Source organism: Furipterus horrens, unplaced genomic scaffold, assembly GCF_987537825.1.
Source record: "Furipterus horrens unplaced genomic scaffold, mFurHor1.1.pri manual_scaffold_6, whole genome shotgun sequence".
Taxonomy (NCBI): domain Eukaryota; kingdom Metazoa; phylum Chordata; class Mammalia; order Chiroptera; family Furipteridae; genus Furipterus; species Furipterus horrens.
In genome coordinates, this window is record NW_028327176.1 from 45,874,796 (window position 1) to 45,902,414 (window position 27,619).

The 27,619-nt window shown below is 44.7% G+C and overlaps 1 protein-coding gene and 1 pseudogene across 2 annotated transcripts in view; both read right to left on the bottom strand.

The window, feature by feature from the left end:
- Positions 1–355: 355 nt before the first annotated feature.
- On the bottom strand, positions 356–1,787 carry LOC150006081 (cytochrome c oxidase subunit 6B1 pseudogene; annotated as a pseudogene).
- Positions 1,788–10,763: 8,976 nt separating this feature from the next.
- The window catches only part of SPRED2 (sprouty related EVH1 domain containing 2), a 119,385-nt gene continuing 102,529 nt past the window's right edge, over positions 10,764–27,619 (bottom strand). For both annotated transcript variants that reach the window (XM_090281403.1, XM_090281404.1), the window contains exons 5-6: positions 16,337–16,486; positions 10,764–13,951 (exon numbers count right to left, since the gene is read on the bottom strand). In XM_090281403.1, the coding sequence (XP_090137529.1) occupies positions 13,286–13,951; positions 16,337–16,486 (816 nt within the window). In that variant the 3' untranslated portion in view covers positions 10,764–13,285. The remainder of the gene's footprint in view (positions 13,952–16,336; positions 16,487–27,619) is intronic.

Genomic DNA, 27,619 nt, shown 5'->3' on the forward strand with positions numbered 1-27,619 from the left:
GGTGGCGGCAGACGGCCCGGCCCCTGTGCTCTGAGTCAGGCCTCTCTGTCGGTGGCTCACTGCCTGCAGAACAAACTGAAAAGCTGGTGAATGGCACTTAGGGGCCTGCAAGCACACAGGGACGCATGAAATATCCACACAGGCACACACTCTGTTCACAGAATGAAAAGTCACTATGGAAATATCTGGGCCCTCGCAGGGTGAGGCATTTTCTTTTCTTTTGTTTACACCTTCCAGCAAGTATTTATCATCAGTTAAGCCATGATTTAGGATCCCAGGGTGTGATGTACTCAGGTCCCCCTTCACCTCCCTGGGAGAAGGGTGGAGGACAGAGGACAGGTGGGGTGCAGCCAGTTCAGATCTTCCCAGGAAATGTGCCTTCTGCCCAGCAGCCATGCCAGGCCGACACCCCAGATGTGGGGCAGAGGGACTTGTACACAGGCTGGTACCGTTCATACATGGAGATGTCACCCCCTTTAGCGGTCATTGCCGTCTCACAGCAGTGGTAATCTGGGTCGTTCTGCCAATAGTTCCTGGTCTGGTTCTGGTTGGGGAAGGGGCTGTTAAACGGGGCAGTCTTGTAGTTCTTGATTTTGCTCTTGAGGTCTTCCGCCACTTGCTGATTCCTAAAGATACCCCTGAAGCTGACTGCAGCTTAGTTTGACCCTAGGACAAGGCATTGTCAAAGTGGCTTCTGCTTGTCGCACCAGCGCATCCAGCAAGCAAGGAAGCAGAGGCAATTCATACAAAAGCACGCAGGAACCGCACCGCAACTTTCTGGCCCCAGACCCAGAAAGGGGCCATAGCCCTGGGTTTCGTGTCTCTCCTTCTGGCCCTTTGCCCTTGCTGCATGCTGCACAGGATGGTTTGGTGACAGCCTACAATGTCAGCTTTTAGGGCGGGGCAGACAAGATCAGTTTTCCCTTTTGACAGTGAAAGCCTTTTTTGAAAGACACTCAAAAGGCAACCATAGTTACTAATGGAGCAGGGCAAGCATGAGACATAAGTAGTTATTACCTAGGCTTGACAAGAGGAAAAAAATGGGGGATGGTTTCTGCATCAAATCACAAATACTTATTTGACAAAATGGTCAAAGAGATACAAAGAGAATTTGCTAAAATAAAAAGATAATATAAAGTAATCCCCAAATAGAAGAGCAAGAGTCAAAGGCTCCCCGGTGAGAGCAGAAGCAGACCAGACACACCTGACACCCTCTTTGCAGCATCCCCTGAGATTCCCAGAAGTCTCACACAGACCGGAAAGCTGGCAACAGCCCTATCGCCAAAAAGATAAGGCCAGGAGCCAAAATCATGGCTGAATTTCTACTACCCACATTGTCTTCTGGGATGCATTTAGAAGAACATACTTTGATTGCATGCTATTGGTGTTGCCAGCTCTGAGCCGAATAGGACAGAGAGCCCCCAGGAAGTAAGGAAGTAGTTTTGTTTTACTTGGTCCCTCTGTCTGCGATGATCTTTCACCTGCACAGGCAGGAATTATCTTCTAGGTCAGACAGTTTCATTCTTTTTTTCTGCCTCTCTCCAAGGCAACAAAGACTGCAATTCCAGCGCGCAACACAGTGAGAGGGCAAAGGAAGGCTGAAGGCTTGCACCATCTTGAGAGGTTTAATCACTAGAGGAAGTATCAGTAACAGGGCCAGGGCAGGGAAGGGTGCTGGGAGAGGCTCCTCAGAGATCTGCAAACTGCATTTGCTTCTCCAGCCTGATATCAGATCCCAAGAGCTGAGCAGAAGATGCAGCCATGGGCTCAGAGATACTGCAGATCATGCTCACCAGGCACGAACATCTGAGGTAAGCAGGCTTAGATCCATGAGAGGAAGCTGCCAGCACCCAGATGGGAGGCTAAGGATACTGCTTTTGCTTTGTCTGAATGCCAAGGCTGGGTCCGGACAGAGGGCTCTCCATTCAATGGAAAAATACCAATAAGGGGCCAAAGAAAATAATAGAGTCTCAAGGAGAAGACAACTGCTCTCAACATCCAGAGGCAGCAGATCTCTTTGAACATTACCGTTCCACAAGAAACAAATGCCAATCTTTGATAACTGCTATTCTGTGTCCTCCAAAAGATGCAAGAAGATAAGGCCTCAATGGAACCGGCCAGAGAAGGAACTAGGGGACAAAACAAGTCAGATATAAGAGAAAGAGATACAAAGAGAGCTGGCTACATAAGATAACATAAAGTAACCCAAAAAGAGAAGAGCCAGAGCCAAAGCTGTATTTCAAGAGACTAAGAGCAGACTTGACTGAAAAATAACCTGTTAACCAATGAGAGGAAAAGGCCACAGACTTTCTTGTTCTCAGGATCCTTTTATACTCTAAATAAAACTGTTAATAAAAAATAACTTTTTCCAAGTAGAAAATATTTTATTATTTTTGTATGTTTTATTGGTTATGATGTTAGTTGTCCCGATTTCTTTTCCCTTTGCTCCCCTCTACCCAGCAACGCCCCCTCCCTCCAGCAGTCCCCCACCCTTAGTCCATGTCCATGGGTCGTGCATAAAGTTCTCAACATCCCCCTGTCCATTCTGCACCCTCCTATTATGCTTCTTAATTCCTGCACCATTTCCCTCCCTCTTCCCCCTTCCCCCTCTCAGCTGACCTCCTCCCACATGCTCCTCATACCTATGATTCTGTTCCTGCTCTGGCTGTCTGCTTAGTTTGCCTTTGTTTCCATTCCCTAGTTTCTGTTGATAGTTGTGATACTGTTTTCACTTTAATGTTCATAGTTTTTATCTTTTTCTTAAATAAGTCTCTTTGACATTATATATAATAATGCCTTGGTGATAATGAACTTCTTTAGCTTTACTTGTCTGGGAAGCACTTCATCTGCCCTTCCATTCTAAATGATAGCTTTGCTGGATAGAGTAATCTTGGTTGTAGGTTTTTGCTTTTCATCACTTTGAATATTTCTGGCCAGTCCCTTCTTGCCTGCAAAGTTTCTTTTGAGAAATTAGCTGACAGTCTTATAGGCACCCCTTAGTAGGTAACTCTCTGAAGATCCTCTCTTTATCCTTTGGCATTTTAAAGATGATACGTCTTGGTGTGGTCCTCTTTGGGTCTAGCCTATTTGGGACTCGCTTCTTGGACTTGTATGTCTATTTCCTTTGCCAAATTAGGGATGTTTTCCTTCATTATTTTTCACATAATTTCCCAATATCTTGCTTTCCCTCTTCACCTCGCTGCTGCTGCCTGCCAAGCACTGCCCCTGCAGCCGCTGCTCCACTCCTCTTTCTCTCTGTCCTGGCTCCGCCCCTCCTACCTTTCTGGCTGATTATTTCTTCTTTATTTATTTGCTGAATCTCCCTGTAATTTTGGTTTTCTGGATTTTCTGTTCTTTTTTTAGTTTTGAAGTGGTTGTAAATTCTTTCTTAGTTGTGACGAGATGCAGCGTGTGTACTTACGCCTCCATCTAAGCCGGAAGTCCCAAACAGAAAATATTTTAGTGAGAAAAGAATCACTAGTTTATATTTTCCAAATCTCTTTATTGTCTGACTAAATAGAAGACAGGAGTATTCTCATACCTGCTTCTCTATTTCTTTAATGAGATATAATTGACATTATATTAGTTTCAGATTCAACATAATAATTAGGTATTTGTATATATTGCAAAGTGATCACCAGAATAAGTCTAGCTAACATCTATCACCACACATAGTTACAATTATTTTTTTCTTATGAGAACTTTTAAGATCTACTCTCTCAGCAAATTTCAAATGTATAATATAGTATTATTAACTGGAATGACCATGCTGTGTATTACATCCCCAGGACTTATAACCAGAAGTTTGTAGCTTTGACCACTTTCACCCATTTTGCCTACTCCTAACCTCCTCCTCTGGCAACCACCAATTTGTTTTCTGTTCTCTGTATCTATGAACTTGTTTTTGTTTTTAGATTCCACATATGTGTGAGATCATACAGTATTTATCTTTCTATGTCTAATTTATTTCACTTAGCATAATGCCCTCAAGGTCCATTCATGTTGTTGCAAATGGCAAGATTTCTTTTTTTTTTTAAATGGTTGAATAGTATTCCATTGTATATATACACATTAAAAAAAAATCCATACATCCATCTATGGACACTTAGGTTGCTTCCATGTCTTGACTATTGTAAATAATGCTGTGATGAATATTGGGGTGCATATATCTTGCTGAGTTAGTGTTTTTTTTTTCCTTTGGATAAATGCCCAGAAGTAGAAATGCTGGATCATATGGTAGTTCTCTTTTTTATTTTTTGAGGACTCTTCATACTGTTTTCTGTAGTGGCAACACCAATTGACACTCCCACCCACAGTGCACAGGGGCTCCCTTTTCTCCACATCTCCACCAACACTTGTTACTTCTTGCCTTTTTGATAATAATCATTCTAACAGGTATGAGGTGATATCTCATTGTGGTTTTGATTTGCATTTTCTTGATGATCAGTGATGAGCACCTTTCATGTACCTGTTGGCCGCCTATATGTCTCCTTAAAAAAGAAAAAAAAGTCTGCCCTGACCAGTGTGGCTCAGTTGCTTGGGCACTGTTCCACAAAGTGAGGGGTCACTGATCTGATTCCCAGTCAGGACACATGCCTAGGTGGCGGGCTCAGTCCCTGGTTGAGGCGCGTGTGAGAGGCAACCGATTAATGTTCCTCTCTCACATAGGTGTTTCTCTTCCTCTTTCTCCCTCCCTTTCTTTTACTAAAAATGAAAAAAAATCTTTTAAAAAAAGGCTATTCATCTTCTGTGTTTTTGTTATTAAATTGTATGTTTTTAAAACATATTTTGAATATTAACCTCCTATCAGATATATGATTTGCAAATATTTACTCCCATTCAGTGGGTTGACTTTTCATTTTGTTGCTTGTTTCTTTTGCTGTGCAGAAGCTTTTAGTTTGATGGAGTACCACTTGCTTATTTTTGTTTTTCTTGCCTTTGCTTTTGGTGTCAAAACCAAAAAAAATCATCACTGAGATAAATGTCAAGGAGCTTAATGCCAGTTTTCTTGTAGGAGTTTTATGGTTCCAGCGCTTACCTTCAATTATTTAATCTATTTTGAGTTCAATTTTGTATATGGTGTAAGATAGTGGTATAATTCTAGTAATTTGTGTATTATTTTGCATCTGTCCAGTTTTTCCAGCACCATTTATACAAAAGACTGTCCTTTCCCCATGTATGTTCTTTGTTGTAAATTAATCTACCATATAAGTGTGGGCTTATTTCTGGGTTCTACATTCTGTTCCATTGATTTATATGTTTTTATGCCAATACGATACTGTTCTGATTACAATAGCATTATAATACAATTTGAAATAAAAAAGTGTGATGCATCTAGCTTTGTTCTTTCTTAAGGTTGCTCTGGCTATTCAGGATCTTTTGTGGTTCTAAATAAATTTTAGGACTGCTTTGTTCTATTTCTGTGAAAAAAGCCATTGGAATTTTGATGAAGATTGCACTAAACCTGTAGAGTGCTTTGGGTAGTATAGACCACTTAACAATATTAATTCTTCCAACCTATGAGCACAAAATCTTTTTCCCTTTATTTGTGTCTTTAGTCTCTTTCAGCAATGTCTTTTGTTTTCATTGTACAGGTCTTTCACCTCTTTGGTTAAATTTATTCCTAGGTACTATATTCTTTTTGGTGTAATTGTAAAGGGGATTTCCTTAATTTCTCCTTCTGTTAGTTCTTCCTTAGTGTATAAAAACACAAGATTTTTTATACTGATTATTTTTGCATCCTGCAACTTAACTAAAATTTTTTATTAGTTTCAACTGTTTTTTGATGGAATCTTTAGAAATACCTGTATCTACATCTATATCTGTATCTCTTTATAGATTATAGGTAGTGACAGTTTTACTTTTTCCTTTCCAATTTGTATGCCTTTTATTTCTTTTTCCTGCCTAATTGCTTTCACTAGGATTTCCAATACTATGTTGATTAAAAGCAGTGAGAAGAGAATGTGCATTTTTGTTTTGTTCCTAATCTTAGAGGAAAAGCTTTCATCTTTTCACTTTGAGTATGACATTAGCCATGGGTTTGTCATATATGGCTTTTATTGTGTTGTTTCTTCTATATCGACTTCCTGAGTATTTTTTAATCATAAATAGATGGTGAATTTTGTGAAATGCTTTTTATGTATCTATTGAAATGACCATATGATTTTTATCCTTCACTTTGTTAATGTGGTGAAGCACATGGATTTGCTCGTGTTGAGCTATGCTTGCATCCTTGGAATAAATCCCACTTGATCATAATGTATGATCCTTTTAATGTCCTGTTGAATTTAGTTTGCTAATTTCTTTTTAAGTATATTTCATTGATTATATTGTTACAGTAGTTCCAGTTTATTTTCCCTTTGCACCCCTCTGCCCAGTACCCCCCTTCCCTTCAGCAATCCCACCCCCCCTTAGTTCATGTCCATGGGACATGCATATAAGTTCTTCGGCTTCACCCTTTCCTATATTATGCTTAACTTCCCCATCTATTTTGTACCAATGGATTATGCTTCTTAATCCCTGCACCATTTCCCCACTTCTCTCCCTTCCCCTTTCCAGCTGATAACCCTCCAAATGATCCCCATACCTATGATTCTGTTCCTATTCTGGTTTGCTTGGTTAGATTTTGTTTTTATTTTTTAGATTCAGTTGTTGACAGTTGTGAGTTTTTCATTTTAGTGTTCATAGTCTTGATCTTTTTCTTAAGTAAGTCCCTTTGACGTTTCATATAATATGGCTTGGTGATGATGAACTCCTTTAGCTTTACCTTGTCTTGGAAGAATTCTATCTGCCCTTCCATTCTAAATGATAGCTTTGCTGGATAGAGTAATCTTGGTTGTGGGTCCTTGCTTTTTATCACATTGAATACTTCTTACCAGTCCCTTTTTGCCTGCGAAGTTTCTTTTGAGAAATCAGCTGGGAGTCTTATAGGCACCCCTTTGTAACTAACTCTGCTTTTCTCTTGCTGCTTTTAAGATTCTTTCTTTTATCTTGAACCTTTGGCATTTTAATTATGATATGTCTTGGTGTGGTCTTCTTTGGGACTCTGTGCTTCCTGGACTTGTATGTCTATTTCCTTCGCCACATTTGGGAAGTTTTCCTTCATTATTTTTTCACATAAGCTTTTAATTTTTTGCTCTTCCTCTTCTCCTTCTGGCACCCCTATGATTCAGATGTTGGTATATTTAAAGTTGTCCCAGAGGTTCCTATGCCTCTCTTCATTTTTTTCAATTCTTGTTTCCTCATTCTGTACTGGTTGACTTTTTTATTCCTTATGTTCCAAATCATTGATTTGAACCTGTTTCCTTCCCTTCACCATCAATTTTGTATGGATTTTCCTTCATTTCATTTAGCATAACCTTCTCTTCTTCCCTTATGTGTTTGCCGTACTTAAGCATATCTGTCAAGCCTGTGAGCATCCTTATCACCAGTGTTTTAAACTCTATGTCTGTTAGGTTGGCTATCTCTTTGTCACTTAGTTCTCCCCCTGGAACCTTGATCCGTTTCCTCTTTTGGGCCATACTTCTCTGTCTCTTCTTCTTGACAGATTCCTGTGTTTGTTTGCCTCTGTATCTTAGGTAGAGCTGTCACACCTGTTATGTTGTAAGGGACAGAGACTTAGGTTTTCATCAGTACAGGTGACCCGTTTCACCATGTTGTGGTGCTGTAGTGGGGGAGGGGTCTGAGAGGGAACAATGCTGCTTGCTCAGCACTTGCTCCTTTTCCAGGCACTTCTCCCACTTCCATATGGGACTGGCGCCTCTCTAACTGTTGCTCAGGCCATCGTTCTTAGTGGGTTGGTCTGCAGATGTTCTAGGACCATGGGGGCCCTTTAAACAAGCGGACTCTACTGAGAGACCAGCAGTTTCTTCCTCCACCCCAACCCCCACTGGTTTGCAGTCAGCAGCAATGAGGCTTTATTTTCCCCGGTGCTGGAACTGTGAGCTGTGCAGTCTGGTCTGGTCCTGGGAGTGCTCCCCAGGTGTCCCTCCAAACTTTTAAAAACACGTGAATGCGCTTTCAGCTGGCCTGCTGCTGCCACTACACCGCATCCTTTCCACCCCACTTCTGCCCCTCCTACCTGTCTGGATAAGTATTTCTTCTTTATATTTTTGTTTGTTGGACTTCCATGCAGCTCAATTTTCTGGAACTTCTGATTGTCTCTAGTTTTGAGGTAGTTGTATTCCTTCTTAGTTGTGGAGGGAGATGCAGCATGTCTGTCTAGGCCTCCATCTTAGTCAGAAGTCCACTATATCTCTTAAGTCCATCTGATCTAATGTATCATTTAAGATCACTGTTTCCTTATTGATTTTCTTGCTAAATGGTCTACCCATTGATGAAATTGGGGTATTCCAAGTTCCCTACTGTTACTGTACTGCTATCTGTTCCTCCCTTTAGGTCTGTTAATACCTGCTTTATATATATTCAGGTGTCTCTATGTTGGGTAATTATTTACAAATGTTATATTCTCTTTGGTTGACACCTTTATCGCTATGTAATTCCCTTCCTGTCTCTTCTGCTCCCGAGGACTCCAGCAGCCTAGTACACTTCTGTGGCTCTCACTGAACATGTCTGGGAGGATCAGCAAGGAATTAAAACCTAATTTTGAATTGCAGAGAAGTTAAAGAAATATCAACTGTAAGTTGTAGGCCTAAATATGTATAAAATATCCACAATGGCTTCAGCCTCCTTTAGCATTTTGGAAGCATCTCCTGTGTACTACACTCTTAACTATAGCACATCATTTAACTTTTGTGTTGTGCTGAGGGTAGGTATTATTTCACTTGTTATACCTGAGGAAACCGAGGCTCAAAAAGGTGGTGTCTTGCCCAAGGGCTAATGGCTAGTAATGACAGTGACTGTCCAGTGACTTTGACTGAATTAACATAGTCTCTGTACACCTGGCTGGGAACAAAGGGCATTAAACATGAGGAGCTACTCCTGAGGCAGCCAGAGGGGACTGAGAGAACTGGGAAGACAGGAAAAGGCTCTTGATGGGTGTCCATTTTCAAGCCTAAAAACAGGAAAGGGGGCAAGTTTCAGAGCGAGGCCTGGTTAAGAGGCTATGTCAGTCACTGGAGGCGAGTCCTGGTTCAGTCCTTGCCTCTTGACTGCACATTGCCTTGGTTACTTACACTTCCTAAGCATCAATTCCTCAACTGTAAACAGGGATAGCAGTAGAAATATACCTTGGGGCGCATGAGGATCAAATAAGATTTTAGGGCTCTTTCTCCACTGTAGATCTGGAGGTGTCCTCCAGATTTCCCCTATTAAAAAAAAAAAATCTGAACTTACTACTCAGGATTGTTATAAGTCGTCGTCGGCAGCCGTCCGTCTCGAGAGACGATGGTGTAGCTTCCTAAGAGTCTATCTGCACCGCCGAGAATGGTTGTGCAGTCCGACTCGGGAGTGACACGGTATCTGTCTCCTCCCGTGTTGAATCAACATCTTGCGATGACGCTGGAGTGTCCTCTCCAGTGAAGCTGAAGCTACAGAGCCTGGGCAGGGTGATATGGAGGGTCTGCTGTTGCCCATGCAGCAGACCCCCCCTCTCTTCGCAGCTGAAGGGTCCAAGGGAAAGACGGAGTCAATACAGCTTGGCTTCAGGTGCGCCGCAGGAGTTGCCGGTGTTGACTACAATGTCAAACCGCCTTAGGGACTCCGGCTCCGGATTTTCTGTCGGGGTTTACTCCCTTAGCCTTTCCCCTGAAGAGGTATGCCGCAAGGCAGCGGAGGTTTTTTGGAGTCAGAGTTTTCCTTCTCTGATGTGCCCTGACTGGAAGATCGAACCAGCGACACTTAGCTCGCAGGCCGACGCTCAATCCACTGAGCCAAACCAGCCAGGACAATTGTTATAAGTAAATACATACATATTAACTTACTCTTTTAATTCACCAATTCTACTTCAGAGCAATCCCATTATTCCTTTACTATTGAACTTCTTGAAAAAATATTTAGGATTGGATGATGACTCTTTATTCCACCATAATCTGGTTAATGCCCCTCTTACTCTAATGAAATAGCTTTTGTTAGGTTCTCCAGTAATCTCTTACCTACCTCTTGCTAACATACAGTATCTCCTACTGCTTTTCACCTTTGCCAGTGGCCTAAAAGTCATTCCTTTCTAGAGGAGTTAAGACAAAGATCGAGGGGCCCCTCTACACATCTCTTTTAAAGGACCCTACTCAGTTCTCTAAAGAAGCCAAAACTGTCTTTCCTCTGTGACCCTTAAAAAGACTCCACACTTTATCTCCTCAGAGGACTATCACTACTTCTGAGCATCCAGAGCCCAACTGATAGGGAAAGTGGACCAAATATCAGTGAAATAGAACCACTCTAAGGAGACCAAGGATCTTGCAGTTTTAAGTTGTTTTCAGTAAGAAACTGTCTTCCAAACTGCACACACACACGCGCACGCACAGTTCAGCAAGAATTGGTGGAAAACAACTCAGAGGAAGTACAGCTGTTCCCTCTGAGGAGCACACATGGGGGAAGCCAGGCCTAGGAAGAGGGGGTGTTCCCTGGGTGGTGACATACAGCATTCCTTTCACTTGAGGCATCTGAGCCCGAGGAGCAGCAGTCTCCCCTTGGGAATATGACATAACCTTAGTGTGGAAGAGCCTCACAAAAACAGACCTGTGTCTGCACGTCTTTCTCCAAAAGAATCCTCTTCCCATCCTGTGTGCAAGAACTCCCAGGTCTGCAGAGGCTCAAATGCCATCCCATCTCCACCAGACAAACAGTCCAAAGTCAGCGATCTCATAGGATGTGTTTATATTTACACGGTACATTGGAAAGCAATGGCTACATTGGTCATACATATTAGAAACCATAAAAAAAGTTAAGAACTTAAAATGTACATCATACACTTGTATATATATTTTTTACACAGAGGTAAAAAGGGTTATTATAAAAAAATCAATACAACAGGGTTTTTAGTATACAGGTCAAGAATGAATTATGCTTCAGGCACTTTAATTTGTTAATGTGAGCAAATAGCTTTGGGGGCCGGGGGAAGCTTCCAAACAATCTTTTGGTTAATTGTTGTTACCACAGATACAAAAATAAAATCTGAATAATTTTTCTCAAATGATTGACGTCAGTATGGCAAAGCTGACTGGGAAAATACTACACACTGTTCAGCTGCAGTGTGGCAATTAGACATATTTACATAAATGTCCCCATGGCTGTTCTTGTGCCCTTAACTGCTGCCTTCACAAACCAAAAAGTATGCGCGGAGTAGGATTCATAGCATAACTCTTCAAATGGGTAGAACAGGACGAGGGGTGAAGAAAGATAGAAACAAATAACTAAACAGACAACAAACAAAAGTATCTGGGATATGTGTATTCTCACTGAAATAAATAGGGGCACTTGAACTGAGGTCTGACAAAACATACATTAGTGTTGTGCTTTGTAGAGAGGAGACCTTGAGAAAGACCTTGAGGACAAACCTCAGGGGGACTGGGTGTGGAGGGGCGGGTTGGTCTCTCAACAACATTTGGAGGCTGGTTGAGGTTTTCTACATGTTCTCCAGGCAGGGAAGTGGTTCTTCCATCACCAGATTGACAGCTCTCCGCTCCTTTTCCAGACTGAGAGGCCCAAACCAGGCATTCCAATGAATGAAAACATCTACCAACTAACTCATAAGCACACTGGGTATTTACACCGATGATCTGACTAAAGAAACTGAACGGGCTCTCAGACAAGCTGAAAACATTCCATGAAGGTAAGCGTGGTCAGCACTTGCCCAGTAAAACCGGCAGACTGGAAAAAGTCCCCTTCCTCGAAGACTGATGTTCTGTGTGCAACAGAGAAAGGGACGGGGGCAGTAGGGGAGAGGGATCAGGCCATGCCATCAGCTGGCAGTTACCACAGGAAGACCCTGGTGGGAAGCAAAGCCAGTGCCGACGAGCCTGTCCCCTATGTTCTCCACGATGTTCTGATTGTACTATGCTAGTTACAGGTCAACCACTTTTCACTTTTCTTCCTTCTGCCCTAAGACTTGCCTATGCCTTACAATCGATTAGAAAAATACTCTTTCCAGCTAATTAAAGCGTCCTATGTGGCAAGGTGACAGGTAGACTCAGCCTGCTAACTCAACCACTTGTGCACGCAAAGTGGCAAGTCTGGGTTTGGAGTTGCAAGAGAAAGACACTTAGGCATTGGAAGGGTTTTTACATATGGCCTTGTTTTTTCCCAAGTACAAATGAAGAATTTGGTGACATGAACTTGAGTCCAAAAGGAAAACAAAAACACAGACCCACGAATGAAATGCAACTCACTACTCCTCAAATTTATGACATTTATAATTTCCTCCCGATAAGAGAAAAGACCCACAGCGGCCGGGGTGGGAGGGAAGCTCCTATAGTTTTATTTACCACAAACTCTGTGTTTCTCAACACTGGCTTGTGTTTGAAAGAGTATTTGGTTTCCAAAATAATGAACAAAATTTCTTACTTTAGTAGCATTTTCTTCCAATATTGCTAATGTTCAGAAGTGGTGGCAACATAATTTTAAAAAGTTCTACCTTAGGGGGAACTGGGGAGGCTCAGAGAAATCTGAAATCCCCTTTCTAGCCCTGGCCCGAGGATGCAATGCGGTTTAAGGAATTTTCCTGATTCTCACAAGTTAAGGCTCAATTCCCAATCATTTTATACGGGTAAGTGATTTGCATCATGAAGAACTGACAGGTTTGGGGTAGGGGCAGAAAATGACGATGGGCCCAAGACAGAAACCGCAGCTTACATGGGGAATTTGGCTTTAGAAAAGTTAAAGCGATCTTGTTTTGTGGTAGAAGTTTGTTAACTAGCTCACGTCCTAGATATGATAACTAACTGCAGGTTAAAATGCTTCCGGTTGGGTTTCATCACTTGGACAACAGGCTTCCTCAGGAACCTAGTGATGCCATTAGCAATAGGCACTTGGCCAAGAGAAAGATGGTCTTCCAAGTTCCTGGAAAAACCAACTACACAACCCACCAAAGAAATCAGCAGTTCCGACTGCAGTCACCTTTAAACTGGAAGAGGTGGGGAGGAAAGGCAGGAAATCAACACAGATATAAGACAGATTGATTACAGATTGTTAATACACGGGAGTCAATGGGGAGGTTCCTTTCTTTTGAACACTGTGTGCAGGGACGGATGGATGGGGTGCAGAGTCCACCAGGCAGGTTCCCTGGGCTGGAATAGCACCTCCAGGTCCCAGGGAGCACGGGAGAGGATGATTGTGTGTAGGTGACAAGTTCCCTTGTGGCTGTGGATGGAGGGGAGGGAGGGACACGCAGTCACACGGCCGCTTTGTGCTTCCCCCCACAGCACCTGCACATCACTCCGCAGTGGTAGCAGGCCCGAAGGGGCAGGTAACAGCACATACAGGGGGCCAAGAAAGACAAGGCAATAAGAGCCATCCACCGGAGGCAAAACTTCTCGTCGCTAGTGTCGCACGAGCAGGGGTCTGTATAGTCGCCCTCGGGGTCTGACATACAGTGATAGAGCATGCTGTCCGCGCACCACATACAGCTCACCCGGCGGATGCAAGTTCTCACGGAGTCGGGAGCATCCTGGCAGTGGCCCCGCCGGTTCTCCTCGTGGTTGAACATGTCCCTGCAGTACTCGCACCGAGAGCGCTCTCCATCCTCCTTCCGCCGTCGGGACTTGCCCCGCAAGGGCTGCGTCTTGATCACGCCCACCCCGCGCCCTTTGGGGTCCTCACCAAGGCCAAAGTCTGAAGAGTCCACGTAGGGGTAGTTGTAGTCATGCTTGGGGACCTCGCCCTTGGCGAAGCGCACGTAGGAGTCCGCGTCCTCCGAGGGGTCCAGGTGCTTGCCCCGCACAGGTGCGTGCCGGTAGTCCTCATAGCCCGTCATCCAGATCTTCTCCCGGGGGTTGATGCGCACGATCTCCTCGTCGTCGTCCGGGAAGCTCACCTGGCGGTAGGGCCTGGGCATCGGCTGCCGCAGGAGAAAAGCGACAGTATTCAGAGCAATGGCAACCCCGCCCTCCCCCCCCCAAAAAAAAATCCTGTAAGCACCTTTCTCCTTGACAAAGGCGTTTCTTTCTTTCTTTTCTTTTTCATGGAGACTTTATTACTATCAGGCTGCTTTTGCTCTGAGAAATCACCTAGAGAACACTCTGGGATTTTACACCAGGTTTGTTGAAGGAAGGGAGGGAGGGAAAGGGGTTAGAGGTAAGAGGGAAACCTCAGGTCCAACTCGAGGGCCCGTAGGAGCAAGGGAATAGGAACAGGGGGAAGGAGAAGGAAAGGGGAAAGGACTCTCAGTCTACCTTGAGGGCCCGTAGGAGTCCCCTCGACAAAGGCATTTCTTGAAGAGACTGACCCGTCCTGTACTGACTGAACACCCTGTAGGTCAAAGATGTATCTCAACTTGTGAGTCTCAATCCATTCCTGGGTCCGGAAACAACTGAGTGAGTGGAGACCAGCTTTTGCCCCCCATTTTTGCTGAAGGATTACCATATCCGCGGGAAAGGGGGCACACTGTACAGGAAAGGGGGTACACTATAAGAACAGTTCGGATTTCCAGAAGCTGGACACACCCAGGTCCAGCAGAGGTGAGAGGCCTTCCTAGGACACCCCCATGTCCCTTCCACTCACTGTCCACCCCTCAGGGGACAGTGACTACTGGCCTGAGGTCTAACAGTTTATGTTTAGTGTCGCCTGGTTTTGTACAGTATGTTCTCTTCTGTAAGAGCAGCTCCCCCTCCCCCATCCCACAATGAAACATGCGGGTGCTGGAGTGCACTACATGTTATACAGGTAAGTACTGTGGTCACCATATAAAATGCGTTGCTCACTGTGAGTCATGCTCCAAAAAGCAAAAGGGGGATACCAGGAACTCTAAGGTTCACAAGAACCTTGTAATCTGGGAAGATAAGATGCCAGATAAGAAAAGGGTAAGAGGGCAGGCTCCAGAGGCCAGCTGCCTGGCTTTGAACCCTGCCAGGACCTCATAGATAGTGAGCGGCAGAGCTGGAATCTGGGCCCAGAGCCACGCCCTCCAGCCTTCAAACCCAACTGCAGTCTCCCTGAGGGTACAGAGTGGTCTCTGTAGGTAGTTCTCCTGCTGTTCACAACAGCACCTTGTCCAGAGTGGCAGGTGCTGAGTCAACGGTTACTGACTAGATACAGGTTAGCCTGCCTCCCAGAGGATGTCTCAGTGGAAGAGAATGAGATTTTATACCTTAGAAGTCCTCTGGGCACGACAGCTTTTTAAAGAGAAAGAGCATGGCTCTGAGCAAACCCACTGGAGTCAAATTTGGGCCGTGCAATTTATTAGCAAGTTGCTAAGCCTCAGACTCAGTTTCCCCGACTCTCAAACTGTATAGGGCTGTTGTGAGATTGAAGAGAAAGAATCTGTGCAGTGTCAGCACTGAGCCTGTCACACAGGATGCGCTCAATACCTGTTGCCATTGTTACAGAACTTTCACACGGCAATTAGATTTACTCATCGCTCCCCACTGGACTGTGAGCGGGGGCCAAGTCTCACATGCTTTTCTCTAATTCCTGTCAAGATTCTTGGCATCAGAATTTCAGAACAAATCTTGGGAGCTGACACAGACTTTGCTAACGTTTTATTTTGCAAAGTAAGGAAAGTCAAAATGTCAGTTCCTATCTATTGCTATCATACCGTGATTGTAAAAAAAAGAGATTTTAATGCCCAACTATCAAGCAGCATAAAATAAAATGAGTTTTAAAAAGTCATATAAATCTACCTCAATGTTCATTGTGCTCCTTGTTTCTGTTTTCGAAGCAGACTAGTGGCCACATCACCCTCCACAGGCACCAGTCCATGCCCACAGTTTGGGAACCTGCTCTGCAAAACAGCCTCTTGGTAAATATTTGAATTATTGAATTCCAGACTCCAGCTACATGTCTCTGAGCAAGCCTGGGCCTGCAGCCGAGCTGCCGGGGCACGCGCTCCAGGTGTGCGGCGCTCTCCAGGCTGCATCGGGCTCTGTGTTCTCACACCCATCGGGAACCCTTTGGAGAGAGGAGTGCAGGCAGCAGCACAGACCTGCACTTAAGTTTTGTTCCACCAGGGACTCTACCTTTCTAAGCCTTACCTTCCTCGTCTATAAACTGGGGATGCTGAGGAACTGCCTGTGGGGCAGTTTGTGAGGATTGAATGAGATGAAGTACAAGGTATCCGGCACATGGAACACTCTTAAGCAAGGGTGAGCTGCCACCACCACCCCCGAAACAGGTGGGGTGGGACAAAGCAGCACAAGAGGGGCCTGGGCTAGGGCAGAAAGGAGGCCATCCCAGAATCGGGTGCCACACACCCTGACGACCTCAGGGGACCGAGGCTGCCACTCACCTGTTCGAGGTGATAGTGGTCCGTGGGGTATGGGTCGTGGAGGTGGCCCAGGGTATAAATCCTCCGGTGCTCACAGGATGTGGGAGAGGAGATTGTCCGGGTAGGTTGCTCCCTCTTCTGAGAGGAATTAGAAGAACTGTCTGTAGCTGTCTGTTTAGAGGGAAGCAACCAAGAGTTAATTTGGAAAAACAAAAACCAAACCCACACACCAAATCCTAACATGCCGTCGCCCCCCACTTGCTGGATTTCCCGAAATCTTGAGTTTATCCTGGCTGTGGGAGGTGGGAAGGGCAAGACTGTCTAAACATGATGTGGCTGGCTCACCGGGCAGAGAAACCCAGCAGCAGACCCTGTAAAGTTGGGTTTGTTTTCTCAAATGTGGGAAGCGACCAGACTCTGGGGAAGGGTTCACTGCGCCGAGCCTCCTGCTGATGCACCCCAGTTTGATCGAGAATGGTTGACCCATTTGCAGCTGTGGTTCCGAGGCACTCTGGCAAGCAGGGGAGGTGCAGACATGTCAAAATCGAACCCAAATGTTTATATGTGGGGCTAATCCCGGCCTGAGAGAGACTCAGGAGATCAGGATACCCCAGGGTATTACGGGTACTGGCTTTCCAGAAAGAAATTTTGTAGGAAGAAATCTCTGGGTTGGAGGAAAGATTTGGGGTTCACTTTGAACTGGAAGCAAGATGGATGACTGCACAGAGGGACGAAGGGCCCCCATCCATGGAGGAGGTGAGTGCAGAGCTGTTTTCCCAACAGAGGCAACAAGTTCAGAGTGGAGCCCACCTGATGGTGTCTTTGGAAGGTGGGACTGGGATGGACTGTGGCCAGAGCACAGGAGGCCCTGCTGCCTCCCAATACTTACCCCCTAGGTGCTTCACGGTCCCACCTGAGACGCAATGAAGGGGGCCAGGTGATCCCAGGTGAGGGTCACTTTCTACAACCACTCCCATGCCCCACACTCATAAAAGACTTGGTTAAATGCAACTGGCAACCACCTCTCACCTTCATACAGTCGGAGACCCTCCCGCAATACCAATACAAATACAATACCAATACAAATGAGAAGATTTCTCTAGGTGTCCTCTTTCTGACAAATATCTAGGAACTCCTTCCTCCTTGGCTGTTGCTCTTATATCCCCCTTATCTCATTTGCTTATCTTTTTTTTAATATGTCTTTTGTTAGTGTCATAAATCCTTTTAGGGGCAAAGCAAGGTAAAACAAATAGACTTACAGAAGTTTTTACTTCCCTCTTCCCATTTGTAAAGTAATAAATGCTCAGAAAAATGGGACTGCAGGTATTTAGGAAAGAAAAGGCTCATTTCCATTTTGCAAGACAACTACTGTTAATTTTTTAAAGTTGGTGGACACGTGCAGCAGCCCTTTGGGGACCTAACTCTCCTGGATTTTTCTGATTGGTTTGGTCCAAGTGATGCGGGGCTGATGCCTGTTCCCAATCCCTCAGGCCACAGTGACTCACCCAGATACACATGGTCCTTTCTGGCAAAAGAGGAAGATTTCTGACAGAGAGGTCAGAAAAAATGCTGCCATTATCTCAAGATCTAAGGGTCCCACAGCCTGGAATGGTGGTGAGGGCACAGGAAAAGCACCTCCTGAGGATGATGTGAAGCAAAACCAAGAGAAGGCGGCCCCCACAGACACTATCTGAGCTTCTGAATTCAGCCAAGCCTGAATCCTGATCCACTCTTTGGTACCGTAAGCCAGAAGTGCTGGGTTCACCGCGTGGGTGCACTGTTCCTCCCTCCCGATCCCTGCTCTGAGGCAGCAGCTCCACCGGTGACACACCTTTGACCTCACTCCTCTTCACATGGGTGGAATGAAACTGAGCGTGCAGTCTGCTACCTCCCTCCTCTGCCCCCTGGGAGCCACCCAACTGGCAAATAGCATGTGCTGGCAGCCATTCTTGGGGTTGTGCGGTCCCTTGTCGGGAGGCTGTAGAGATCCAGCACCACCATGCCTGGTGGGGCAGGTCTGGAGACATCTACTTCCCACAGATGCTAAGCCAGGACCATAAAGGGTCTAGTAGCTCCCCCACCCCCCAAACTGGTTCAGAACTCAGGGCAGAATTACTATTCAATCCCAGTAACTAAAAGACCAAAGTGACACACAAGACTTTTTCCTTTCTTCCAAAACTCTGCCTGTCCTCACCCACTTCAACACATGGATTGTTGTTGATCAGACAGAACAACAAAGCCAAGAACTCTTTTTTAATAGTCTAATGTTGTGTGAGTGCGTACAATGAGCCAGGCCCTGACTATGTGTGGACATGGCCTGAGGTGAAATATCATCTCTGCGTCACACACAGGAAAAGGGAGATTCAGAGAGGCGCAGGGTGGCCCCTGAGCACCAAGCCCACTGGGATTTCTGCACCCCCACATGACTGCTTCCCAAGCTCAGTGAGCCCATTCCAGTGCCTACTCTGAGAGGTATTGTGTTCATCTCAACAAAAGTACAACTTCTCCAAGTAAGAAGGAGCACCTTGCTTGATACAAACCCAGGACATAAGGGGATGGCATGTCACAATACAAAGGTTTCCAAAGATCTCAACAAATACTTCCTGAATGAGCAGAAAAGGGTCCTTCAGTATGATTCAAATGTCGAGGGTTAAACTCTTAACCAACACCCACATGACAGTCATCTCTCTGAGGTGAGAAGCTACCCTTGTATTGACCATGCTAATGTGCACTCAGCATTTAGTTCTCGGAAACCAGTCAACACATCATGGCTATCTCTGTGTTAGTCAGCTGCTACTCCATCATGGTCACCTCTGCATTAGTCAGCTGCTACCCTAATCCACTGCATGTCCAGGTTAACAATGTGTAGCAAGTCATTCTGAAAATTGAGGCACACCCAGTTTTCCTAGTATATGTGAGCCAATCAGAAATGCCCTCAGCCCATTCCCACTGCAGAGTCAAGTGCAAAACTTCCTGAACATGACCCTGATAAAGGCCTTTCAATATCTCCTTATCTAATGACAGGTTTGTACAAAAGGGCAGGGAAGCCAGGAAACTCTGAGGTATGCCCACAGTTCACTGCCTCCCGCAGGCCATGCTGAGGGTCCAGCCTGGCCCAGCCCACAGCTCTCCCCGCTGAACTGCTCTGCATTGGTCTGAACTCTGGAAAGGGGAGCTTGCCAGAGAGGCTCCATTGAAAGGTTCGGCTTATTTCACAGCTACTCTATCAGACAAATCGTGCAAAGTGGTGAGTGTGACCTACAAACAAGAGGAATGTACTATCGAGGCATCGCCAAGAACAGCGAGGGGAAATATTTCCTACCCACGTGCACCTCTGACCTAGCCCTGCTCGTGGTTTCCACACACAGCCAGAGGGGAGCAGCCACCCAAGCTGTGCGCACACACATATTGACAAGCAAGCTTCTTGTACATCACTGTTATTTGAATGCAGCTCATGACACCTACCAACAGACCAACCTGACACCTACACCTTCACCTTCACCCTGGAAAGACTCCAGCTGTATTTTAAACTTGCCTTGCTCTCCAGAGGGTGTCTCTGAATGGTTGCGGGTTTGAACTCAAGAAGAACAAAAGCAGAAGTCCTTTGGAGCTACTCTGTGTTTGGGTACCTCAGCCTCCTAAAAGGGGCGGCTTCAGCAATAGGCTTCCCGGAGTCGGAGAGAGCAGTCACAGCAAGCCTTCAGTGCTGCTTGCTAGGGACAGCGAGGCCGCGGGCACGGCTATCGAACTGAGGGAGGTCTCTGTGCTGGGATGCTGCCAGCACGACCTCGGTTGCCTGCTATGGAGCCTCCAAAACATGCCTCTGGGTCTGGGTTTGACTCTGACTCAATGTCAGTGCCCAATTAAGAAGTCTGCAACTCAATATGAGGCACTGGACAAAAGAAATGCAATGGAGTATTATGTTAAATACCAGGGTCTCAGCTCATGCTGGCTGGATTGGAATCATTCCCTGCTAGTTATAGAGTGATTTTGGTCAAGGTAACCCTCTAACTCTAGTTTTCACACCTGCAAAACAGAGCTAAAACTGTCCTCAGAGTTATTGCAAAAATGAAATGAGTTTAAACATTTCCATTTTCTAAGCTGTTACTGAGGCTTATTACAGAAAAGTTACTGATTCCTTATACAAGTTCAAATATTTTATCCAGTGACTCTATATTTTTCTAAGTAAATCATATCACCCACAAAACAATCTGGTCTCTTTTCCAATATTTATACCTTCTTTTTCTTGCTTCTGCAAGTTTTGCCAGGTATTTCAGCATGAAGTAGAAAAACAGAGGTGACAGTGGCCCTGCTTGTCCTTAACTTGATGACTTTAATGGGACAACTCCTAATGCTTCTCTATTAAAATTATATTTCTAGGTAACTGGAGTGACTATAAAGTGAAGTTCCAAAAGTTGCCTTGTGTTCTAGATTGCTAAGGTTCTCACCAAAAATGTTAGATATCACCAGATGTTTTTTCTACATCTGTTGAGATGATTACATTATCTTTCACCTTTAATTTATTTTATTAATGTATGAATCAAACAGTTAGCTTTTCCAATATAAACTATCTTTGCATGCCTGGTATGTACTGTACTGGGCTTTCATTAAATGTTTTTACAAATATTTGATGTAATTTGTTAATATTTTAGTTAGAAACTTTGCATCCAGATTCATAAGTAAATTTGGTTTCTGTTTCTCTACCTCAGCTCTCCTCGCCCAGTTTTGTAGTACGGTCATGCTAGGCCTGTAGACCAAGCTAGGCAGCCTTTTGCCTTTTTCTGTACTTTGGAACAGTATCTATAACACGGGAGCTGTGTTTCTTAACCACCTAAGTTTGGTCCCCTTTTAAGGGGTAGACCTTTAACTACATTTTCAATTTTCCTATGATTACTGTTAAAACGCAAATATGTTGAGTAACTAACATGCTTTGTGTGACTGGTTCTAAAGCCCTCCAACAGCGCAGTAAGCTGAGACAAGAGCTTGATAAGGAAGAACAGAGAAAGAACAAGAAGGTGAGAAAAGGGAAGGGAAGGGAGGTGGAAGCCGGAGTCGAGGGCACTGCCAACCTTAAAAACACAAAACAGAGCCACCACCAGCCTGGCCAGATCCACTCTGGTTGTACCAACACCCAGCCATTCCCTGAAGGGTTTCTGGGTTTGGGCTGGCTGCTTTGTGGCATGTGGGTTCAGATACAGGTGACATGGGCAGGGGTAAGACCAGGTGGCTTCCCTGAAGAGGGGCATTCTAGATGGGTGGGCAACCCAGACCAAGGCCCAGAGGAAGAAAAAGGAGGCTCAGGTTTATCAGTGAACATCAGATAAACTTCTTTAATAACAGCAAGCTTCCAATGCCTAGACTCTGCAGACATAAGTTGTACATACTTCGAGAATTCAGGTGTTTCCTACAATTCTCCAGAACTTAATTTAATTTACCAAATGAGAGGAAAACCATGGAGCTTCAAAAGTTGACAGGCTTTCCTTTTGAGTAACTGTCTTCAATGTCATGATATCTTGACAATAAATCAAAATCTGAAGCACAGAAGACACTGCGCGGAGCCGCCTGTTCCCCCAAGGCTGGAGCTGCCTGGCTGGGGTTAGAAATGTTCTGCCTGGAGGAGACTACGAGATCGATGCCCAACGTCAACGCAGTGGCTGGCTCCCTCCTTTTGTATGGGCATATTTTGTAAGAAAGGATTCCCTCCTCTGGACACTTGACTGTTCTTCCTCGACCTCCAGATGGCCCTTGAGTTTACCTGGAGGTTCTTAAAGAAGCACATGGCTCTGTTCGCATGCCCTGGGTCTGGGAATGTGCCTCCTTCATTTGGAAGGCTAACCTCTTTGACCAAGGGAAGCTCAGGGAGGGAAGGAAAGAACCAAGAGGCTAGACCAGCTGAGGAGGCAATTTGCTGAAATTAAGTTACTCATCTTGGGGTAGAGTCCTGGCTTTTGGGGGCATTCAGGGTGGGTCAGACTACACATTTCCAAGTAAAACAAGTGTTTTTAGAACTATGCGCAACCTTCCAACTACCCCCTGGGATTTCCTGCTAAATCTTTGTTTTCCAGAAGGGGCTGCGGGTAGAGAAGGAAGGCAGCAGCAGCTGGCAGATGGTGGCTACTGAGAGAAAGGTGTGCCCAGGGCTCCTCTTCCAAGGACACTTGGAACTATTAAGGGGTACTTGGTTTACAGCTTTTCTGGGTAGGACAGTCCTACTGAGCATAGTGATGACACCCTGAAAAGGCTGACAACCGTCAATTTTCTCCTTTTCCACCTCCAGAGAAGCCCAGTCACTTCCCCACGCGTGTGTCCCCAGAACACAGGAGCTGACAGAAGAAAGCATGGCACCAAGCCCACTGCAGGAGGCCAGCAGGTCTAGATGTTTTCAATAAGGCACAGAAAATAAAGTTTAGAAATTGCTTAAGGAGCCCAAACCACATCATCTGGGAATCATACAGCAATGTTAATCCAAAATAGCTCTATACAGAGAGACATGGGAAACATCGATACCAGGCCAGGTTAGGCCCTTCGTCTTAGACAAGCTGCTTAATGTTTTTGGGCCTCAGTTTCCTCATGTGTATAAAGGGGCTGCACCAGATGGTCTCCAAGGCTTATCTGAGCTCTAGCACTTTTATGTATAATCCTTTTCTTCTCTGCCTAAGAATATAGGCCAGAGGGGTTTGACTAAGACTACTGCTTAGTTGCTTCAAGAGCCACAGGATATATGTCAACTCTACCTCAATAAAAATAAAAATATGTCCTCATATTTCTCCCCCAAAGATAGGATTCACTCAGATGATTAAGTAGAATTTCTGCTGTCTGTAGATGCTACTATTTTGAATTTTAGATGGCTTACTAGTAGTTATGACCACAATTTGTATTATTTTTGCTGCAATCCACCACTAAAATAGATCTCAACATCTGATGCATTCTTCCTATTCAAGGGCTTCTTGTTTTATTATTTTTTTTAAAAGTATGCATACACACAGTATATATAAATATAAATATATGCCATTCCTCTCGACACTGTGCTGGGAGACTAGACTGACCACATGAAACTCTGGGCTGCTTCTGCCTCTCAGGAGATAGTGAGCTGGACAGCTGGGAGCCTCGGAAGGCTCCTGGCTGAGGGGGTTTGGGTCAGTTGGTGTTTCTAACTCTTTGGCAAAGTGTACCTTCTCCTCAGTACCTATTCAGACTGACAGGCCTGTGGCCAATCCTTTTCCCTCTGGTAAACAGGAGTTGTCACCATTTTGTCAACAGTCTTTGGGAGCAGGTAACACTGGCTCACCTGTCCTAAGGGTGTCCTGTTTCCAAGAGGCATGTAGAGCACAAAATTAGCCAGGTGCATGCTCCTTTATGGTCCCAGGTAGCAGGCAATTTGGGTGTTAAGAGGCAGTTGTTGGGGGGGGGGGGGGGGCTAGATAACTTTGTCCTAGACGCTAAGGCATTACCCTCTCTGGGACCCAGAGAACAGATGAAGCGAGCATTCTTTCACTGGGAAAACAACAACAACAAAGTGCCCACATGTTTAAAAAATTTGATGATTCTAAATTCTGAAGTTAGGTGAGAGAAATTTTGAGAGGAAAGGAAAGGCCGCTGATCAGCCACAGCGTAGCTGCACAGGAAGGGCTGCGGGTCAGGAGCAGGAAGGCCGGGTTTCAGGTAACCCCAACTATCTACTCTGTGTGAATTAGTAAAACGGAAATGTCAGTATCCTACTAGCCACAGCTTAAAAAGATGAGGTGATACATGTGTAAATGAAAAAAAAAACACAAGTGGAAGAGTGAGCAAAACTGAGGGCATTTCAAAGCTTCTGTTTGAGCCTTACACATTTAATTCTTTTCATTTGGCCACTGGAAGGTACTACGTGTTGAATAAAAAGATCCTCTTCTAACTATGGAATGTGACCTTGATAACTGTCATTTAGAAGATAAAGCAGCTCCCATCCATCTTTGGAGACAGTCGGCATCCATGCAGTGCTGGGTCTCTGCCAGAAGCAGTTTTTGGGGCGCTGCTCCCTGGTGTCAATCACAAAGCATAGGGCTGCCCCTCCAAAAACATTTGTGCCTTTCTTAATAAACCACCATAGACCAATTTCACTAGTTAAACTGCATAGAATTTACATTTCCAAACTATTTTCTATTTATCATCCCCTCACCCCACTCTATCCCAGTCCCTTAATTCCAAAGGGAGAGACAACAGAAACATTTTGAATCAGGTGATGCTCTAAAAGGAGACTGGGGCTTTCAAGGAGGGTTATGCGTCTGCTGAACAGATGGCTGAGGATTTCAGCCAATGCCCTGGCTGAAAAGTCCACCATTTAGGTGGCTTTTTTTTTGGCGCCATGAAGGGGGAATCTGGTATGTTTGATAGGTAAGCTTTATTAAACTTTATTGAATAAATATTTCCTTTCCTTAAAGTTCTCTGAAAGGCAGCGAGCAGATCTGGAGTTTGCATTCCAGGATGAGCAGAAGGTGGAGGTGAGCACTAGTCCCTTCACCTCCCTGGGCTTGGGTGACTTCATCTGCAGAAGTAAGTGTCAATATGGACCACGGCGTGGCTGTGAGGCCCAGAGCCAGCAATGTATGTGGAAGTGCAGGCGCAGTGCCAGGGACGGCTCCACACCATGGCCCCTTCCCTGCCCCTCCCTGGGGCCAGCAAATAGAGACTCAAAGGAAATGTGTCTGGCCTGGAAAGGTTTTGTGTTCACAGGATCAAGGATCACAGCTGACTAACGCCAGAACGAAGTTCAGAATCCAGGCCTCTCCCTCACCTCCAAACTCCACACACTCGGGTCACATTCCGCTTCAGCTTTTAAAAACATTCTCTTAGTAAGTGAACCCCATTTCAGTACAAAAGTGGTAGAAAGGCCTTCAGTTTTAATGCTTGTTGGGGCTAGATGAAGTGGAAAAACTACAAAAAGGAACATTTGGTGGCATTCTACACTCTTCCACTTCTATAACTGAAACCTTGATAATTATAAAATTCAATGAATTTGGTTTTTTCTACTTAATCCAGAACGAAAACAAGTACAACTTACAAATACTCAAAAGCCCATCGAGGATAAAACTAACTGCTTCTCAGTATTTTGGTTTCAACCACTTGATCTAACCACACTTTAGAAAACACCTGGGGTGGGTTGGGAGGGGTTTGAGGTATCGTTAGGGACAACTGTTCTGAATAGCCAGAAAATAATAAAATGCAGCTTGTAATAAACAGGATGTCAAAGGTTCACGTGCAGGGCATGAGGAAGGACCAAGTTTTCCAGTCTGGGCAAAATAGGGCTAGAAGCAGATGATACTCTTATAGACATGACATTTTTCCTATGTAAAGGAGGACTGCCTACCCAAAGAAATAAAATACAATGAAACATCAAAACATAACCCAAGTAACAGCCTTTTTAACTGGGTTCTATGAGAGAATTCAGACCCAAACAAAATGATTGAATAAATCCTCTTCTCAATTCTGCCAAGGACAGTACACATTCTAGGTGCACAGGACAAGTTAACTCATTATATAAGGATGGATACTTTAAGGTGCTAGGGCTTAACTAGGTATAATTGATTGAGAAGGGCTGCCCAAATCTAGAAACAATACTGGGGTGGTAGTAAACCTAGAGGGTGGGAAAAAAACCCCATCAAACCTTGTATGTGGAGGGTAGGCCTTGCTATGGCCAAGCTTCGACTTCCACCTTGGGGACCACTCGACTGCAATACTCCATCACATGAATGGGCCACACGGGCATTAGTCACATATTTATTCTCTTATCTCTCCCTTTTCCAACTTGGGTCCGCAAGAACCCTAAATTGGAACTCTTATATTTGGTGGTTGTTTTAAAAAAAAAAGAACAGCTGAGAGACCCTGAATATAATTATTCAATAGAGGAAGAGAAAATAGCAGTGGTGAACTGCAAAGGTCAGGAGACAGTGTTCACTACCCCTCCACTATGAACTACTGTGAGATCTTAGGCAAGTCACCTGTCTGACTCACCGGATTAGAACTCAAAAATCCCTTCCAATTCCAAGATCTATACTTCTTAGGAGTTGGCTTGTTTAGAGCTATCCTGACCACCCAGCAAGGCCAATAAATGTTCAGCTAACTCCTGCAGTTTATCTTACCTTTAACTTGCCATTATTTCCACAGTGGACACACTGCTTCCTAACACTAGGCAAAGAATACAATACAGAGAGAGAAGAAGAGCACCTAGGGCCACACAAGTCAACCTCTGTCACGTCTCTTTAATCTCTAACCCCTCAGCTGGGGAGTCAGGATTAGTTGCTCTAACTAAGGTGTTCATTTTGATACCTCCATCTTCCTTGACCTCTCACCCTCCCTTTCTGAGAAAACCCCTCTTATTCTTTTCTTAAAAAAAAAAAAAAATCAACACATGTGCATATATCATTTAACATCTCCAATAGCAGCCTCACTCTTCTCCATCTCAGCCTCTCACTCCCCAGAGAAATAAACACGCTTTGAACTCTTGTGGCTCCTCTTCTTGTATTTGTCTCCATTTTTTCAGTCCCATGGGGTTAAAACTATTTCCTGATTTGCAGATTTAGATATTATTTAAGGACTACTTATTATGGAAGACGAAGATTTAGCTATTTTATACACTCTCAAGTATCTTTCTATGAAGCAAATATTTCCCTAATCCCCCAGCTTTAGAGCCAGAATCCAGCCACTCAGCACAATGACAGCTGAAGCCCCGACAACACTTGACTAGATTCTAGGTCCGCCTCCTCTAGAAGTATGTATGCACTGCAAATGCATTCTCCCAAGTTCATATTAAAATGATCCTTGTCGGGCTGTGAATATGCTAACGACATTTTTAAATTACTTTAGAATTCTGCAGGAGTAAATAAATCATCGGGTTTGAATGGACCAAACCCTACACAACAGGAATTTGGAAAATTGTTCATTAAATGACCAGAAAACTTTCTCTGCCCAAGAATCTTCCTGGCAGGTTCAAACCCTCTGGCCTACAGTGCTCTGGGAGGAAGTCAGCTCTAAGCTGGGGAGCAAAGCAGTGCAGCTATCCACAGAGCTGAACTGTTCCTATCGCAAGTTTATATGGGCCTCCTCCACAGAGACAAAAGCACAATGGAGGGAACAGACTCGAGGGTTCTTCCATTCTGTCTCTCTTCAGTCTCCTTGACCAGGAAGGGACAGAAATGAAAAGCTGTCCATCAGATGTACCAACAAGAGTGTGCTCTTAGCAATTTACAGAATGCTAACCATTTTTGTTGTTTTATATTCTTTGCATCACTCATCTTACATTCCCTGGCTGGTTTGGCTCAGTGGATT